General features: G+C 37.6%; 1 protein-coding gene across 3 annotated transcripts in view; it reads left to right on the forward strand.

Moving 5' to 3' along the window:
- MAP2K5 (mitogen-activated protein kinase kinase 5) overlaps positions 1–20,817 on the forward strand; it is a 261,289-nt gene that overhangs the window by 116,451 nt on the left and 124,021 nt on the right. For all 3 annotated transcript variants that reach the window (XM_030814642.1, XM_030814641.1, XM_030814640.1), the window contains exon 13: positions 2,738–2,786. In XM_030814642.1, coding sequence (XP_030670502.1) covers positions 2,738–2,786 — 49 coding nt within the window. The remainder of the gene's footprint in view (positions 1–2,737; positions 2,787–20,817) is intronic.

Raw genomic sequence — 20,817 nt, forward strand, 5'->3', positions numbered from 1 at the left:
CAGAATGGAGATGATCACCTCCATGCTAAATAAGATGACCTCCTCCTATTACTCAAAGAGAAAATTGTTTTATTATGGATGTTAATTTTTATAAACATTTAAAGAAATATTTTTGTTATATTTCCTTCTGTGATAAAAGTATCATTATTAATATTTTGATATTTTCTTTCTGTATTGTCTTCCTGTCCAGAATACATGTGTTTTATTGTAATGCCAGTTATTTCCAAACTCTGGAACAAGTCATTTGCTATAAAAATGTATGCTGTTCCCTTAGAATAGACAAACATGTACTAGAATTGATGAATCTATGTTAGCAAATCTTTCAGGAGCACATTGCACCCTTTGAGAACAATTAAAATATGTTAACCTCTGCTCAGTATTAATTGATATAGATTTTGTCTTCTAGATCTTCAGTATTTGGAAATTGGGTTTCTCCCATTGCATTTCTTATTTCACAGTTGCTCTTAGGCTTCCTTGATCAACTAGAATTCTTGCATATTTAGCCCCTAACCTCTTCTTACCATTTTCAAGAGATGTAAACCACTCATTTACTTCTCATGGGTAATGGTAGGTTTTCTTGTTCTTATAGTCCTGACTTACCCAGAATTCTCTATAGTGATGAATACTTTTAAATCTTACAGTAAATTTTGACTAATAGTGATTTGTTCAGTGTATCTGGTGTCTAATTATGAATAGTCAACCTTGAAATTGGTAAGTTCACAAGCTCATGTGCATATAGGGTCAATGGTTATGAATAAAACATGTGCATTTCCTTTTACAGCAATTTATACATAAAGATTTTTTAAGTTTTTAATGGTGACCACTGATTAAATTTTCCACATAGTGTGTAACCCATATACTTAGGGTCATGGAAACATCTTTTTTTCAGTATCTCATTCAACTAATTATTCTTAACTCAGGCTATGAGAGTGAAAAATGCAAATCTAATTCAGATGTTTGTATATTCTCATTTTATTTCCTTGGCCTGCCCTTTTAATACTTTGCCTTGTCAACATATATGCTTTGCACCAGCCAGACTGGCTTATGAGGACCATCTTGATATACTTCGTTCTTTCCTGCCCCAATATACTTTATAAATTTGGGGGGGAACTTTTTATTTTGAGATTATTTTAAACTTACGGAAAAGTTGTGAGACTAATACAAAAAATTCCCACAGATGCTTCACCCATATTCCCCAGTTGTTAACAGTTTACCATATTTGGTTAAAAATCTGTAAACATATTTTTTCCTGAAACATTTGAAAATAAGTTACAGATATCATGGCCTTTATCCCAAAATATGTTAGGTATCTATTTCCTAAGAACAAACACATTATCTTACATAATCACTGATTAAAATCAGGAAACTAGTATCGATACAATACTATTATCTACTCAACAGCCCTTATTCAAATTTCACCAATTGTCCAATAATACCCTGTATAGACAAAAGAAAAAAAATTCTGGTCCTACTCCAGTCTAGGATTATTCATTGCATTTGGTTGTCATGTCTCTCTAATGCCTCAGTGTTTGTCTTTCATGACTTTGAAATTTTCGAAGAGTACATTGCCCCAGTACTTTGATTATATATTTTTACCTTGACCTAAACACTTCCTTCTCTTTTTTTCATTTAAGTAAATCCATTACTCAAGACGTAACACCTTAGTAAGCCTTTCTGACTCCTGATGGGAAAAGCAGTTTCTATTCTACCCACTGCCTTATTTCATTAGTTAACTTTTTAAAAATGTCTCTCCAGGCCAGGCATGGTGACTCCCACCTGTAGTCCCAGGGATTTGGGAGGCCGAGGCAGGAGGATCCCTTGAGGCCAGGAGTTCAAGACCAGCCTTGACAACAAAACAAGATCACATCTCTATAAAAAATATTTTAAAATTAGCAGGGTATGGTGCTGTGCACCTGTAGTCCCATCTACTCAGGAGGCTGAGGTGGGAGGATTGTTTGATCCCAGGAATTTGAGATTACAGTGTGCTATGATTGCACCACTGCACTCCAGCCTGGGCAACAGAGTGAGATCCTGTCTAAGAAGAAACATTTCTCCTTGGTCATAAGTGTCATGACTCCAAAAAAAGTTTTACACACAGAAGTATGGAAAATTAAGAAAGCCATTTTCCCTTTTTCCTGTCTCTCTCCTTGCCTGGCTTAGCATCATTATGAATTCAGCATAGGTACTTCCAGATTATTTTATATACACATGCACTTATTTCTTTCATTTGGAGTACCTTATCTTCAGAAGATTATAAACTCATTAAAGGTAGGAACCGTGGCTTTTGCATTTGGTTTTCCCGCAAAGCCTCACACAGAAATGAGAGGTGTTCAGTAAATGCTTATTGATTGACAGAGTTTTAAAGGAAGAGTTAGGCCAGGTGTGGTGGCTTATGCCTGTAATCCTAGCACTTTGGGAGGCTGAGGCAGGAGGATCACTTAAGCCCAGGAGTTCAAGACCAGCTTAGGCAACATCAGTGAGATCCCTGTTTCTACCAAAAAAAAAAAATAGCCAGGCACACCTGTGGTCCCAGCTACTCAGGCAGCTGAGGTGGAAGGATTGCTTGAGCCCAGGAGGTCAAGGCTACAGTGAGCAGTGATTGTACCCCACAGCACTTCAGCCTAGGTGACAGGGTGACACACTGTCTCAAAAAAAAAAAATGTTGAATATATTTAAATATGGAAAGTTCCTTAAACCATAATTGATAATTGTACTGTTTTCTTTTTCCTAAATTTAGGTTGTTAAAGGCCTTACTTATTTGTGGAGTTTAAAGATTTTACATAGAGGTATGTGCTGGGCTTATAAGCTTGGACTTAATTTGGGGTGGGGTTGGGTCTCTCCAGACACCTTGATTTTTAAAGTGAGTAAGTGTTCTGACATTTAAGCCAGCTGATACATCTGGTACTCAAAAAGATGGCTGCTTTATAAATGTTATTTTTCTTGTTTTCTCCATCAACTGCTCTCATTTAGATTATAAACTTGGTAGTGTGTTTTTGTGAATCACCTTTGTCAAACTTGTAAAAAGATATTTCATAGTATTTGAAAATAACAGGATCGTGTTTGTCTTACTTAACTCTTGTTAATGCAAAACCTTTGCTTTCTGTACAATTACATCCTTCCTTCTATTAACATTTCAGATAGCATCACACACTGTCCCTTAAGAGATTGCTTCACATACCTGGAAAGAAAAACTTTATTTTTAATTTTTTTAAAGATGGGGTCTTGCTCTGTTGGCCAGGTTGGTGTTAAACCCCCAGCCTCAAGCAGTCCTCCTACCTTGACCTCCCAGAGTGCTAGGATTCAGGTGGGAGCCACCGCGCCTGGGCAAAAGTAAAACTTTAAATAAGATATTGGTGAAAGCATCAGGAATAGTCCCCTTGTCTAGTAACAGAACACATGAGAGAATAATCAGATAACTGTTGAATATTGCAAAAGGAATCTCCTTTTGTTTTTTTAACGTTCCCAAAATATCTGAATTCATCTGGAGCAAATTATTAAGTGAGAAAGAGACTATAACAAAGCAACTTCAAGGCCTAGTGTTACTAACAGCGCTGTTTAATTTTACACATCTGCTCATCTTAGCTGTTTGTACATTTGGGGAATGGAACAGCATACACATTAGATGTGATTAAAGTTTTTTCTTTTAAGGGTATAAACTGTGAGATGGAGAAAACAACTGATATTTTCAACTGTGATGTCATACCTGTCACTAAGGGTTTTCTTTCATAGTGGTTTTAATATCCTACTGATTCCACATTTCTTCTGAAATCCTCCTTCTTTTTAATGAGGTTATCTAGATTTTGACAAATAAAATAGTCAGGTTTTTGAAGGTATTTATACTGACTAAATGGAATCATAGACTAGATTTCTTTTTAAAGCCAGTCCACTCCGTTTCTAGAGTATAGTTGGTGCGAAAGGTAGGTGTAGGGAGAGTGAGTTTTGTTAGTATTACTTTCTCTAGGTATAAATAAGTGTGTAAACAAATTTGGTGGATGAAAAAAAAATTGAACATTTTTGACTACCAAGAGTAAGAGATAACAGTATTTAACATGATATGACTTATATTGTTTCTATTCCCTGTACTTCTACCTCCCCATACCCAGCAACCCATAAAGTGGTGATAGCCATTTTAATAAGAATTAACCCAATGATCAGTTCTCAAAATTTTATTGATTTTTTAAAAAATGGACATCTATCCATTTGACAAAAGGAACTAAAGGAAAAACATCCACTCTTAATAGTAAAGCTTTGTTTAAAAGGACAGTGCCTTGGAAATTCGAGTGTTGTTAGAAAGTGAGTGTTAGGATCATTGTGTACTCTGGGCATACAGGTTAATTCTGGCTTGTAATGAAATCTCTCTCTAGCTATAACTTTGTGCAGGAAGGAATCTTAGTAGCACAAAGAACTATAGTGGATAGTTCTTCTGCCATTATCTTGATTTTTCTTCTTTAAAATTAGAAATCATGCTGATAAGTTGATGTACCTTTCATATTCCTATATCTAAATTTTTTATTTTAATTTTTACTCTGGGAGAAATAAATAAATTTTTCATTTGAAATGGGATCTTGATAGACATGTTTCAAATGGATTTGTCTGGATCTAAAAATAATGTCTAGGGTCAGATTCTCAGTATAACAACTTTATGATCACTGTGGCCAAGCTTGGTTGACCAGAGCCTCTCAGAAGCCAGTAGGTCCTTCTTTTCGTCCCTGGTTGCAACTTGGCTAAGAAAGGGCTCTTTCGTTAGTGATGGACAAGGGCTGCAGTTGTTTGGCTGATGGAGAGCATAGAGGTTTCAAAAGGGAATCCTGGGCCTGTACTTATTTTTTCAGCTGGTGCTGGCCAGCCCAATTCCTACGGAGAGTAGCCTGCTATAAAATGCCACCTGTTGTGAGAAGAAGATATCTGTTGGGGACACAGTAGGAATAGTGGTAGAGGGCTGACAAGTCCTTTCAAGGAATTTCAGTGAATGAGTGTGCATCTACATCTGTCTCAATGGAAAGACTAACGAATTGCAGTGCAGATGAACAGTTATGTCCCAGTAGTTATGGCCACTCAACTACAGAAATAAATATCCTGTGGTAATACACCTCATTAAATGTATTCATATTTAGCTTTTGAGTTTCCCAGCTATTCATGGAAACTTTTACCTTCTGGACTTAAAAGCATGTGTTTTTACTGACGCGTCAAAGAAGCCAGGTGTCCCTGAAGACTTTTGTAAATTATTGTAATGAGAAATTTACCTTAGATTGAGTAGTTGTTAACTTAATATTTTAGAGGTTTTGTCCATATTTAATAACTTGGATTCCATAAAAATAAGATTAAAGATGCCTTTTTATTTACCAAAAAGCTATTTAATTTTCTTCTTGATTAAAAAATTGTAGCTTTTTAGATCAGTTCAATCAGGCAATTAAAGATCAGAGCTTTTAAGTTCAGCTAAGGCAATTAAATAGGTAATATACTTGTTTATGCACTTTTGCTATATAAGCTCATTGCTGTTCCTTCTTAAAAGCACATGGACTCATTTTTGCTTTCTCTAAATGAGTGATGATGGAAATTCTAGCTGAACATGTGTCACATTGTCAAATCAAAAACAGGGGTCCTTCTGCAGGGGCTATGGGAGCCTAGTTTAGGCATTGTGAGAGGACAGTGAAAAGAAGATGGTGAAAGAGAAATACTAATGAGCGATCTATACCTCTTCCTCCTTTGTCTTGGTCTAAGTACCTGTGTTGTTCTCTGATCATCATTTTCTAATGCTGTTCTTAAAAACCAGAGTAGAAATAAAAAAAAGAAATTGCGTTGTACTTATGGGCACAAATTTCAAAAGATTAAGAAATGGAGATGTGTTTAGTGTCTAATGAAAAAAGAGAACAAACTATTTCTCACATTTATATGGCCTCCTTGGAATACAGTGGTCCTGGATTTTAGCTATAGAAAGTGTATATATAAATAATGTATTACAGAATTTATTAAACGTAGTTAATGGCTTCCAAACAAACTCTTGAAAACCTGGAGTCTCTCCCGTAGTTTATATCCAGTGAGGACTGTAGAGTAGAATGAAATCTGAGCAATAAGCAGCAGCAAACCACTCATCCCATGAGGCTTGTTAGTCTGCTAAAAGTTAGTTTATTTGATAGTATATTATGTTAACTGGAAATTGTTTTGGAAATTGAAGCACAGCAGTTGCTATTCATAATGGATCATCAAATGTTATATTCAATCAGGTGTTACTATTGTTTATTTTGCTCTTTTTAAGATTTGGTTGAGATATATGTGCAGGGACTTTATAAACTATTGAATGCTAAGAATGTGGCGTGTTTTTATTATAACCATGAATTAATCACTTTATTCAGTTAATAAGAATACACCACTACAAAACCAAGCCAGGGAGAGAGTTTATTGTACTTTATATTACTGAGTCAAAAATTATGAAAATCTTTTCTCTAAAATAAACCAAACGTGATAATTCCACATGAGGACATAATTATTAAAAATGTTTGAAATGCCCACCAAATTAACTACTGTGGAAAAGTTGTCTTTATTAAAAGGCATATGTGAGAGCACTATAAGCATAGCATGTGCTGACTATGGGTAAAAACAAAGAAAATGAACAGTGAGAAAATCTGTTAGGCCAGATCCGACATTACAGGAAACATCGCAGCTTCACTTCAAAACATACATCGCCACTAATGAGGTGAGAGCCCTGCATATTAATAAACCTACAGCTCCAGTCATAGCCATCATTACCCACATCAAACATAAATACAAGATTAACACCTATGCCATTTCTTTGGAAGATGTGAGAATGCCCTGGTAGTAACTGCTCTCTCTTTCCCTGAGGATAAAAAATAGAAATGCAAGGGTAATGAGAATAGAACTTAGATTAAGAAAATAAAATTGGCAATCATTCTGGGGCCATCTTACACAGATGCAGAAGTTTATAAAAGAAAAAAAAAACCTATATAGTTGGTGTGCCAGGAGTTTTTTTGTATATATGAACCTCGTTAGTTTCATTTACTTTCTCCAATAGGAGAACTTTTTAAAAAGACATTTTTGCAGAAATTCTGTAGGCAAATGCTGGCCAGATAGATTTGTGTTTAAAGAAACTAAGCCTTGTAGTTTCAGTATACATGTTACAAATTTTATTTTCTACCCTCGGCTTTTCTCTTTTATAAATCTGGCCTCACACAGACTTTCCAATTAGTGCTATCTTAGATACCAAAGCCAGTGTTAGTTTGATCATTCAGCAACTATTTATTTTATACCTACTACGTTCTAGGCACTGTTCACAGTACTTGAAACACATCAATATGTGAAACAAAAGATTTCTATGATCATAGAACTCATATTCTAGCAGTGATAGAGTGGGTTAGGAAATGTTTCTTAAACAATAATATACACAATAAATAAGTAAAATTCAGAGTGTGTTAGAGGGTTGTTAATAATAGAAAAGAAAAAGTAGCTTGAGCTTAGGGGAGGCAAAGGGTTGGTTGCATATTAATCAAAGAAACCTCATAGGGAAGATGAGTTTGGAAGGAAGGCTTGAAAGGGGAGAGTTACTAGTCAAGTAGATATATGAGAAACAGTTAGAGTAGACACCATACAATGTGCCCGGAGTGTTAGTGAAACAGCAAAGAGGCCAGTGTGTTTGTATCTGACTGTGGGGGACAAGAGTAGAATCAGCTGTTAGGAAAATGTTTTGGTAATTCAGGTAAGTTTCAGGGGCCCAGATCAGGGAGATAGTTATAAAGATGGGGAGAAGTGGTGATTCTGGATATATTTTAAATGTAGAGTCGGTAGAATTTCCTGATGGATTGCTTGTGACTTTTAAGAGAAAGAGAGGTGTCAAGGTTGCTTAAATTGTTAACAGTTTAGTTTGCTAAAAATACTTCTTGCTACTTTCTTTCCCTGAAAAGAGATAACAACAAAAAGCCTGATAATATGAAGTGCTGACAAGAATACAGAGGAATTAGAATTCTCATACATTGCTGGTAGAAATATAAAATGGTACAGCTGCTTTGAAAAATAGTTTGGCAATTTCTTGCAACGTGATTCAGCAGTTCCCTTCCTAGATATTTACCCAAGAGAAAGGAAAACATATGTCCACACAAAAACTTTAGGCAACTCTTTATAGTGGCTTTATTCATAATAGCTCCAAACTGGAAACAACCCAAATGTCTTTCAGCTGGTAAATGGAAAAACAGACTGTAATACATCCACAGAGTGGAATATTACTCAGCAATAAAACAAGCTATTGATACATGTAAACAACATGGGTGAATATCAGATACTTCATGTTAAATGAAGGAGGCTGACTCAAAGGGTTACCAGCTGTGTGATTCCACTTATATGACATTCTGGAAAAGGCAGAATACATACATGGAAAAAGCAAAATACAATTTTCCTTCCTATGGGATGGAACATCAACATCACTGGTTGACAAACAGTGGAGGAGGAGTTGACTGTAAAGGCATGAAGGAACATTTTGGTATGTTGGAAATGTTCTGTAGCTTGATTTTTGTGGTAGTTACATGATTATATGTGTTTTTTAGCAAACAAAGACCTGTGCACCTGTAAAGGGTGAGTGAATTTTACTGTGTATAAATTATGCCTCAGTAAACCAAATTTTAAAATTAAAAAGTAAACCAGATTTACAGAGAAAAGCTCCTCTTACATCTTAGCAGTGCAGTAGACACTCTAGAAAGAAGTTTTCCCTGCCAAAAGGACAAACCATTCCTTCAAAGGGTCTTGGTGATTCTGTCATTATTTCTGTATCTTCATGGCTCCTGACAAATCCTACCTAGGTTTGATCTAGTAACTCAGTAGCTTAAAAAACAGCCAGCCAATGCCCCCACCCCAAGAAAAAAAACCAGCCCTCATGATTTAAAGGATATCTACAATGCCAGAAAGAGAGAGACAGGGTCAGGGAAGGGAGGATAGTGGGGAGAGAAACAGAAACTTAGAAGTTGCTGTTATCATTGGCACAATTTGAAACATCTGGAAATTGGACAGTTCTTTCTGTAGTTAAGCCAATTTTTTCCCCAGAGATATTACCAAGAACTGCGTATGTGCAGAGCTGACTTAACCTGTTGGACAATTTTAAAAGCTCAGTTTCTAAGAAGGAATAAGGCTTTATCTGACATTTCCAATTCAGTCCTACTGATTGACTGCCTCACTGGGTGACCCCAGAAAGGCAGATCACTCCTGTTCTCTTTGCCTCTGTTCCCTCATATATGCTATGAAAGAGTAGCTGGATGATCACTCAGATTTATTCAAGAGCTAAGGTTCTGGGTTCTGTGATTTCATGACTGAAGGAAGTGTGACATGTTGATAAGGTGGGGAACAAAGGAAATCAGAGAGACATAAAGGAAAAGAAAGAGAAAAGGGAGGGGAGAATTTCCAAGAGTAGATTTTGTGATGAAAATAATAACAATAATGACTATTAAGCATGTACTGTGTACCAGGCACCGTTCTAAGTGCTTAATATATATAAATTATTTAAGGTATTCCTTCAAAGTGGGAAATTCTAGGAAATATGAAATGTTTTAGAACTGAAGAGACTAAAGTATAAAACAAATAATTGAAAATTAAAGCCGTCTGCCTTAGCTAAGAAAATGTTGCTTTCTAAACCAGACTGATGTTATCAAATCAAAAGGCATCTTTTTTTTTTTTTTTTTTTTTTTTTTTTTTTGAGACGGAGTCTCGCTCTGTCGCCCAGGCTGGAGTGCAGTGGCACAATCTCGGCTCACTGCAAGCTCCGCCTCCCGGGTTCACGCCATTCTCCTGCCTCAGCCTCTCCGTGTAGCTGGGACTACAGGCGCCCGCCACCACGCCCGGCTAATTTTTTGTATTTTTAGTAGAGACGGGGTTTCACCGTGGTCTCGATCTCCTGACCTCGTGATCCGCCCGCCTCGGCCTCCCAAAGTGCTGGGATTACAAGCGTGAGCCACCGCGCCCGGCAAAAGGCATCTTTAAGGGAAACTGTTTTTAAAGTATCAGGGACACTGAAAATGAAGTATTATAATTAATAAGGAATTATAATAAGGACATGTAAAGTCACAACTTGGATGGAAAGCAAGAACACGTTTTTTTTTTTTAAATCTTTTTATTGTGAAATAATTGTAGATCCACAGGCAGTTGCAAAAAAATGCACAAAACAGTCCCATCTAAGGGCATCCTTTTTAAGGAAGGAATTTTGAAGAAAATGGGAAGGTGAGAGGGTAACAGTTCAAAATAGTGTAGGCAGGTAAATATTATATATTTGATATTGTCCTTTAAGTGAAATCAGTATAAATTTTAAGATTAAAAATGTTATAAGAATATTTGTATTATATTCCAAAATTATTTTGTTATATTTATTAAATGGGAAAGGAGAAATGGTTTGGTAGAGGTAAGACGTTTGAATTCCTTAGGAAACAAATTTCGATGTCAAGGTGGTAGTTAAAATAGTATGTTAGTGTGTGTAAAAGTTGGGATTTGTGGCAAAAATAAATTAGGGAATGATTATTTTCTGGATAAAGTGATTCTTAAAAGAATTCTTGGAAAGCATTGCTATCAATAGAAAACTAACCTGATTAATTTTTAATGATTTATTAAAAGATATAATTTGCATAAAGCTTTGTAACAATCTTTTTTTTGCAGAGATCTACATAGTTTGTGCTTAACTATACATTATAGTGAATTTCGAAATAGCCTATGACATATTTTTGCTTTCTGGAGGATCAAACAGTTTTTGTTTGTTTATTTTTTTGAAACAGAGTCTCACTCTGCCGCCCAGGCTGGAGTGCAGTGGCACAATCTCGGCTCACTGCAACCTCCACCTCCCAGGTTCAAACGATTCTTCTGCCCCAGCCTTCCAAGTAGCTGGGACTACACGCACGTGCCTCTGTGCCCGGCTAATTTTTGTATTTTTAGTACAGACGGGGTTTCACCGTGTTAGCCAGGCTGGTCTCGATCTCCTGAACTTGTGATCCACCCGTCTCGGCCTCCCAAAGTGCTGGGATTACAGGCGTGAGCCACCGTGCCCGGCCCCAAACACTTTTTTAAAAGAACTGGTTAGTGTTTGAGTAACCCAAGTCAATTTAAAAGGAGTTATTCCCAGTAGGTTTTATGTTGCCATGTGTAATGATGAGAGAGCTAGTATGTGTGTACTTCCTTCCCTGAGCTCTCAGGCTGTTTAATCAGATGGGTCTGGAAGGAGGCATTTATGTTATGCAAGTGCTAGTGTTGAGAGCACAGTTAACACCCTATCTCCTGTGTAAAAATCATTTCCATATTGTCCTTTAAATATAATAAATATTAATCACATCCAGCGCTATAGTAGATTATAACTTGTGAATGTGTATGTTTTTTAAAAGAAAAAAAAGACTTAGCCCATTAACAGGGTAAACAAACTATGACTCTAGGTTGTTGGTTTTTCTCCAGCTCTGACACTATCCACACAAATGAACATCTCGAGAAATTAAGCCTCTTTCCACATATTGGTCATTCATTCTATTTACCTTGGGTGATCACAGGGTATTTCTGTATTTGTAGTACGCTGTGATTTTCAAGAGACAAGAAACGCTACATGTCTTAAAAGTATTCTTTTAAAAGAATATGTGCCTAGAATATATAAAGAACTCTCAAAACTCAATGGTAGAAAAACAAACAATTCAATTAGAAAATGGGCAGACATGAAGAGACATTCCACTGAAGAGTATACACAGATGGCAAATAAGCACATGAAAAAGATGTTCAATATCATTAGCCTTTAGGGAAATGCAAATTAAAACCACCATGAGATATTACTATATACCTATCAGAATGGCTAAAATAAAAAATAGTAACAACAGCAAATGAGGATGCAGAAAAATTAGATCACTAATACATTGCTGGTAGGAATGTAAAATGATACAGCCCCACTGCTGACATTTAAAAAAAAAACAGAAAGAAAGCTAGACATGCCACTACCGTATGACCCAGCAATTGCAATGCTGGGCATTTATCCCAGAGAAATGAAGACTTCTGTTCACACAAAAACCTGTACGCAAGTGTTTATTGCAGCTCTATTCATCATAGCCAAAAACTGGAAACAACTCAGATGTCCTTCAACAGGTGAATGGTTAAGCAATTCATACCATGGATTACTGCTCAGCAATAGAAGGGAGCGAACTCTTGATGCACACAACCTGGATGAATCTCCAGATCATTATGCTGAGTGAAAAAGCCAGTCACAAAGATTACATAGTGTATGATTCCATTTGTATAATATTCCTGAGATGACAAAATTATAGAAATGCAGAGAGCACGTTAGTGGTTACCAGGGGCTAATGAGAGGGTGGGAGACAGAGGGAATGTTTACAATGGAGCAAGATGTGGAATCCTCATGGTGATGGAAATGTTCTCCATCTTGACCATCAGTGTCAATACCCTGGTTGTGATACTATACTACAGTTTTATAAGATGTTACCATTAGGGGAAACTGGGTGGAGGGTATACAGGATGTGTCTGTATTATTTCTTACCATTGTAAATGTAAACTTTGAGATAACTATGTAAATCTATAGTTATCTCAAAATTAAAAGCTTAATGTAAACAACAAAAAAAGAATATATCATCTTTCTATAGTTACCTGTATTCAGAAGGTCAGCTTAATCAGAGAAGGTTGTCCTGAACTTAGTTTTTCTCTCTCCCATGCTTCTGTGGTAGGATTTGATCATAGGCAAAGTCATCCCTTTTAGGAAATCAGTAAGAGGGAAATTACTCTCTTCCATTCTGAAAATGAGTATCAATGGAAGCCTTAGAGGAGAAAGAAGGAAAGATGTCTTGTGTCATTCAAGGAACAAATGCAAACAGAAGAGGGTGGTTATTTTCCCAGTACCCACCTCTAAAAGCCTTCTGCCTTGCAGGGGATTGGGATTTGAAGCAGATTGTGTGATTGTTGTGTGTTTTGGCTCACCAGTCTTTATAGTATCCATTAGGGTAAGCTTCTGTCCAACCACCCAGCAAGATGCCCCCAGTGTGTGGGTGAATGTTTGATTCACCAAGCCCCACAGTTAGCTCTGATCATTGCTTTGTCTCTGACACAAACCTGAAGTTTAGGAGCTTATCAGAGGGAGAGAGAGAGCACCTGTATGATGAATGACAGGGTCATTTCTGTTGGTAGAGGAATTTATGGCATTGATTGTATGCCAGTGGATATTTGTTGGATGAATACATTGAATCAGAATTTTCTGAGGACAGTGTTTTTCTCCTGGAACTTTTTGTAATGTGGCTAAATTGGAAGTCATCTTTTGTTCCCCTTTCTTGTATTAAAGTAAGAGATTTATCCTTGGGACATTTTGCCAAGCAGAATGGACAGACAGCTTTAGCAGCTGGAAGAGCTCTCCATGTCTCTTCCTTTCTGTAAAGGCATGGTTGAAGGTGATCAGCACCATGGAAATCAAATCTACTCTTTTGCTGGTGGAAGATTAAGTTCCTTCTGGATCGGGTACAATCATAATGATAACAATATTAATCATTTTACTAATACCATTTATTGAGTACCTTGTATGTGCTACTGCGTTAGCTCTCTTGTATGTATAATTTTATTTAATTGTTATAATAATCTTGTGAGGAGGTATCATTGTATCTCCATTCTTAGGTGAAGCAATCAAGGCTCAAGCAGCCCAAAAAATTTGCTTAGTTATAGGAAAAGTCATAGGAAAAAGTCATAGGAAAGTGGTTGGTGGCCTAATGGAAAAGCTCTAGTTTTAGGGTCAGACCCATGTTTAAGTTCTGGTTCTTCCTCTTAATTCATCTTAGCTATGTGACCTTGGGTCAGCTTCTTAACTTCTTTGAGGTCATAGCATTGTACCTGGCATATAACAGCTATTATTATGTCAAATAATTATTTATCAAGAAAAGAAGCAAGAGGTTAAGTGAGAGGGAATAGTTAGAACGTTTCTCACACTTTCCTGTTAACATCTCCTTTTCTTAGAAAATTAGCCTGTGAGTATAAAGAACTTAAAACATCTGGGCTATTTTCTTTGTGAACTTCCCAAGATCACCCAACTATTCACTGCCAAAGCTAGGATAATCCGTCCTATTAGTTGCAATAAGATTTAGCTCATAAATATAATGCAGTTTGTTAAGGCTTAAGAGCTTTACTAGTCGAAACCTCTAGTTTTGTGTCCTTGGCCAAGTAATTTCATTAATTTGAACCTCAATTTCCTCCTCTGTAAAATGGGGTTAATAATAGTACCTATCTCAAGGGTTATAATGAGAATTAAATGAGGTAATGCATATGATAATAATGCACTTAGCCCAGTTTCTGGTATATATTAAGTACCAAGTATTATCTACCATGATTTTTTGTTATTTCTTTAAAACAAATTACCAGGATTAGTCTTCTGGACACACCGCTCCAAGTCAAGTCTGCTGTCTTACATCTTATTTATGCATATAATGTGGTATTCCTTTGTTTTCTTTCCTTTTTCCCCAAAAAGGTTTTATAGTCAAGAGGAGTCTTAACAGTCAGTAGTATCTTAGACTTGGGGAAGTAGGTTGTGCAGGAACACATTCCTCCAGACCTGGCCTTTCCTAAACACTGACCAGAATATGTACACATCACAGGTAGGAATCTAAGATTCACCACTTTAGAAGGAAATCTCTTTTACTTACTATGAAAGGATTAAGAGAGGGAGAATTGAGAAGCTCAGGCCTTTTTGCCCTTGTTATTAATCTTGTAAATGCCCCAGGTCCCCTGCCTTTATTGAAGAAGGAAAGGGCACGTTTGTTGCCTCCATTCTGAACCGAATCATGAGACTCTAGGCAATAACTGCCATTGAGGATGGCTAATTATGCTGTTTAATTTTATTTAAGGCCTTTGCAAGAATATTTGGATGACCTACCCTTTATTATGTGATGAAGTCATTAGAATAACTTTTATATTGCATTGTGGTTTTCTCTTATGTTCCCATTGTGCACAGATGAATTTGTAATGCAGAATGTCAGCATAGTCTGTATTTAATTGTACCTGCTGTTCTCATTCATTAGAATGCAGTCCCCAAGAAATAACTAGATAGGTATATATTTTTTTTCTTTTCGTAAGACAATTAAACATAATGAAAGAGCATTGCTGAAGATCCCAGGCACAGTGCTAGGAGAGGTTACTAGGAGTGGAGACCTGCTAATGCGCCCTCTGGCTCCTGGTAAACTGAGAGTGGCTCCCTGGTATTCACACAGTGTAATTGCTTTATAGGGGGAAAACGTTGAAGAGAAGTTTATTGCTGCCTCTATTATCATCCCACAACAGCCACGTGCCACATTTAAAAATGTTTCTGTAACAATTGTACCATGCCTGTTTCTAAGAGCATTCAGTGAGACATGTAAAAGTTCAGAGCAAATTAAATGTTTTTAAGTATGAAACAAAGACCAGAAGGAAGTAGAAGTTGGAGATACCAACAGCACCTGATGTGAATAGGTCACAACAAAAAGAGAATCCTCAATTGGTATGGTTTTTCTCTTCTGACAAAAGAAAGCATATAGCTGATACAAAATCACAATTTTCTTTAGAACTGATCTTACCAGACACCGGGCACAGTGGCTCACGCCTGTAATTGCAACACTTTGGGAAGCCGAGGCGGTAGGATTATGAGGTCAGGAGTTTGAGACCAGCCTGGCCAATATGGAGAAACCCCATCTCTACTAAAAATACAAAAATTAGTGGGGCGTGGTGGCGAGCACCTGTAGTCCCAGCTACTCAGGAGGCTGAGGCAGGAGAATCGCTTGCACTCGAGAGTCGGAGGTTGCAGTGAGTGAGATCGTGCCACTGCACTCGAGCCTGGCAACGGAGTGAGACTCCATCTCAAAAAAAAAAAAAAAAGAACTAATCTTACCAGGAAATTACCGTTTGGGTCCCTATACAAAGCACATTAAGTAACTCCAACTGTAGTTTTGTGAAGGAGCTTTTATTTGTTTTGAACAGCACCCTCGGCACCCAGCCAGATCCTAGCCAAGGGTAACCTCCCACCCTGACCCCTGATTGTGCTGGGGGCAGGGGCTGGGCAGTGGGCGGAGGAGCCCTTTTGTGAAGATGTGGGGAAAGCACATGCTCTTGAGGCTCTGGCCTTTATTAGCAACCTTCTGCTTGATGCTGTTTATGTGGATTGTTTAATAGCTAATTGATGCAGAATGTGTAAAGATACAGTTTCTGCGTGAGGCAGTTATGGGTGGCAACATGGGTTGTCTCAACATGATACCAATTTCCACAGTCAATTTGGTCAATTCAGTGGGGGGAAAAGAAATCAGTCCAGCCTGAAAATCAGAGCAGTTACTTGCAGTTATTGAGGCAACTATGGTTGGTGGATGAAATTTTTCATGTTTGAATCAGTTGTTTTTACATTTTATACACATAGCCTTAGTCATTTTTGGAAATAATCTTAAATACACAAAAGTAACATTTTAAAATTAATATCTTTCTTTCAATATTTGTAATCACGGTTTATCAGGCTTAGTGCATATCAGTTCTAAGAGGAAATAACCATTTTACCATTGATATATAGTATATTATATCTAATTAACTGATCTTTCATACTTTGTTATAGGGTAAGAGAGTGACCACAGTGACCACAAAAGCACCTGCAGAAACTATGGATTATCAATTTATTTATTAGTAATTAGTAATGGTAATGAGAAATCAAGCTGTGTTTTGAGGTTGATTTTTTTTTAATTATACTTTAGGTTTTGGGGTACATGTGCACAATGTGCAGGTTTGTTACATATGTTAAAACAGCTTTATTGATATATAATTTGCATGCCATAAAATTCACCTAAATTCAGTGATTTTTAGTAAGTTTATAAAGTTGTGCAACCGTAACCATAATCCAGTTTTAGAACATTTTCATCACCCCAAAAAAGTGTCCTCATGCTCATTGGGAGTCACTCCCTGCTCCTTCCTCAGCCCCAGGGAACCACTGATTTACTTTCTGACTCTTACAGATTTGCCTTTTCTGGACATTTTATATAAGCAGAAACATACCACATGAAATCTTCGTGCCTGACTTCTTTCACTTAGCATGATGTTTTTGAGATGCGTCTGTGTTGTAGCATGTGTCTGTAGTTCATTCCTTTTTATTGTTGAATAGTATTCCATTGTATGGATATATCACATTTTGTCTGCTTATTTACTGGTAGAGGGACATTTAGCATTGTATCCACTTTGGGACAATTATGAATAATACTACTTTTCATACACAAGTCTTTATGTGGTTCTGTATTTTCATTTCTCTTGAGTAAATACCTAGGAGTGGAATTGATATATTTCTTTAGATATTTGTAAATCATAGTTTATCAGGCCATCTGGCACATATCAGATTTGAGAAGAAATATTTTACCATTGGTATATAGTATATGATTAGTGTAATGAACCAATGTTTCATACTTTGTTAAAGAGTGACCTCATAGTGACTACAAAGGTCATATGATAGCTTTATGTTTAAGTTTTAAAGACACTTTGAGGCTGATTTTTATTTACGTAAAACCACCTACTGTTAGCATGACAGAAGGCTCTTTTAGTAAACTCCTCCATTCTTTCTGCTCACTGATATTTTTCTAATAATCTTCTAAGCACTTCAAGTCATTGGATGGAACTGCATCATAACCACCTGTTATCTACTTGGGCTGTCACTGCTGCAACTCAAAGATTTATTGCATCATCGTTAAAAAGCACAGCTTACTGTGAAATCTCACTGAAGGAGTGGGACAGTATTGTGACAGGAGACACATGTTGTGATTGGATAATGTTAACTCATCTGTGATCCCAGCTGAACACACTTGCTATCCTAGAAGAAGCCTGCCTTCAGGTGGAGCTGGTATAATGAAAGTTAACCTCATTTAGCATTTGGATATGAGCCAGTGTATTAAATGATCCACATCCTGTTTTCCTGGAGTGGAAGTCATCATTACCGATTCTACAAAGCAGTAGCTTTATAGTATATTTGGTACATTCAAGTTTACAAAATGTTTTTCCCATTCATTTGATTCATTCAACATTTCACTGACCTCTAGCTCTGTGCCAGCAGTGCTAAGCACACAGGCCCACTTCATTCTCTTAACAGCCTTGTCAATGTAGGAAGATCAGATATCAAGATATCAGATATCAGGATATCATATACAGGATATGATGTACAAGATCAGGCATGATATCTGATCTTCCAACACTGGCAGGGTTGTCAGTGAGAATTCAGGATTGTTATGAGAATTAAGTGAAATTGTGTGCTCAACACTGAGCACGTGAGTGTTGTGAGTACACACACCCACACGTACATGTATGGTCAGAGAGGTTTCAATGATTCGTCCAGTCTCACAGTCAGTATGCAGGGGCACCTTCCAGGGCATCACTCTGCTTCCTTTAAGGGAATCTGACCCACAGGAATCTATTTTGATGCCTATAAAAGCCTACTGCATAAAATGACTAAATCTTTTAAAATGAAAAAGATAAGGAGTATTGGATATTAAAAATGAGCCACTTTGCATTGTACCTTTATCTTACTATTTCCAAAATGATATTCTTCTCTTGGCCAAGATAGCTTAAAGTGAAACCTTAAATTAGGGAACACCTAAACATGATATTTCATTTTTAATGCAAAAGGAGAATAAGTTAGTTTGCTTTTTCACTAAAGGTTTATGTGTTGTGGTAGAAGAAACTTATTTCTCTTTAGTGGTATGAAAAGGACCCATAATTCCAGGCTTCAACACACCTCATTTGTATTTTCTTTGAGAAAATGTCTCAGTTAAAATCAATGCCCTAGTATTCATTTGAGCTCCCTTGCCTTCAATAAAACTAATTGATAAACCCTAATAATTAATGGCCTGATTAAACCAAAATGACTTACATCTGCCCTGATCATTGCCATTTATAATCAGTCACTTTAATGACTCATCTTTTCTGTGCTTTGCTTACAGAAGAAAGGCTGTGATGTTTTTAAGTGAACTGAATGAAAAGCTGTATGCCTTCAATTGCTGTTTGTTTTCCATAACTTGATATTGCATTAAAATAAGCATAAATATAACTACCACCTTAAAAGTAATCTTTCTGCCTAATCTGTTGTGCTATTGTCTATGGCTTCGAGTGAAGCTGAAAACAAACAAGAAAAAAAGTCAAATCATTTCAGTGTTCCTGGAGCTATTCTTTTTTTTTTTTTTTTTAAGATAGAGTCTTGTTCTATCGCCACGATGGAGTGCAGTGGTGCGATCTCAGCTCACTGCAACCTCCGCCTCCTGGGTTCAAGCAATTCTCCTGCCTCAGCCCTCAGCCTCCCAAGTAGCTGGGACTACAGGAACATGCCACCACACCCAGCTATTTTTTTGTATTTTTAGTAAAGGCAGGGTTTTGCCATGTTGGCCAGGCTGGTTTTGATCTCCTGACCTCATGATCCACCCGCCTTGGCCTCCCAAAGTGCTGGGATTACAGGTGTGAGCCACTGCACCCGGCCTTTGGATCTATTCTTAAGAGTTGTAGGTTGGCTGGATGTGGTGGCTCACGCCTGTAATCCCAGCACTTTGGGAGGCCAAAGCAGGCAGATCATGAGGTCAGGAGATTGAGACCATCCTGGCTAACATGGTGAAACCCGGTCTCTACTAAAAATACAAAAAATTAGCCAGGCATGGTGGTAGGTGCCTGTAGTCCCAGCTACTTGGGAGGCTGAGGTAGGAGAATGGTGTGAACCCAGGAGGCAGAGCTTGCAGTGAGCTGAGATCCCACCACTGCACTCCAGCCTGGGTGACAGAGCGAGACTCCATCTCAAAAAATAAAAAAGAGTTGTAGGCTGGGTGCAGTGGCTCATGCCTATAATCCCAGCACTTTGGGAGGCTGAGGCAGGTGGATCACCTGAGGTCAGGAGTTTGAGACCAGCCTGGCCAACATGGCAAAACCCCGTCTCTACTAAAAATAACAAAAATTAGCTGGGCATGGTGGCAGTCGCCTATAATCCCAGTGACTCGGGAGGCTGAGGAAGGAGAATCGCTTGAACCTGGGAGGCGGAGGTTGCAGTGAGCTGAGATCGGGCCATTGCACTCCAGCCTGGGCAACAAGAACGAAAACTCTGTCTCAAAAAAAAGTTGTAGAACTTGCATGTTTTAAATGAAACCTTGAAGTAGTAAGTTCAGTGGCTGTATACTAGGATTGTTGATACTTTGGATATAAGATAGAATATTTTATGCAAGAGATAACAAAATTTAAATCAGGGGAGCTGTCCTTAACCCAACATTTAAAGGGATTCTATTTGCTTCAAATTCTGCCACATGAATTCAGATTTAACCTAGTTTAATAAAGTCCTAATATTATTTATATCTACATCCTTAAAAAAGGATTCAAGGATTATATCTAATCCTTAAAAAAGGATTCGGGGTGGTTTATGATGTAAGGTCAATACATGAACAAAAGACAAAAGCAATCATTTTAAAAGAAAGCGAGGCGGGATGTAGTGGCTCACACCTGTAGTCCCAGGACTTTGGGAGGCCAAGGTGTGTGGATCACCTGAGGTCAGGAGTTCGAGACCAGCTTGGCCAACATGGCAAAACCCCATCACTACTAAAAGTACAAAAATTAACCAGGCGTGTTGGTGAGCGCCTGTAATCCTAGCTACTTAGGAGGCTGAGGCAGGAGAAGCTTGAACCTGGGCGTTGGAGGTGGCAGTGAGCCGAGATCACCCCTCTGCACTTTAGCCTGGGTGACATGAGCAAGACTGTGTCTCAAAAACAAAACAAAACAAACAAAAAAACAGATACTTCTACTTCTGCCCATGGAGTCACTGCTGTGGGATTTGCCCTCCACCAAAAATAATTAGGAAACTGG

The sequence above is a fragment of the Nomascus leucogenys genome, chromosome 6, assembly GCF_006542625.1.
Source record: "Nomascus leucogenys isolate Asia chromosome 6, Asia_NLE_v1, whole genome shotgun sequence".
NCBI classification, from domain to species: Eukaryota; Metazoa; Chordata; class Mammalia; order Primates; family Hylobatidae; genus Nomascus; species Nomascus leucogenys.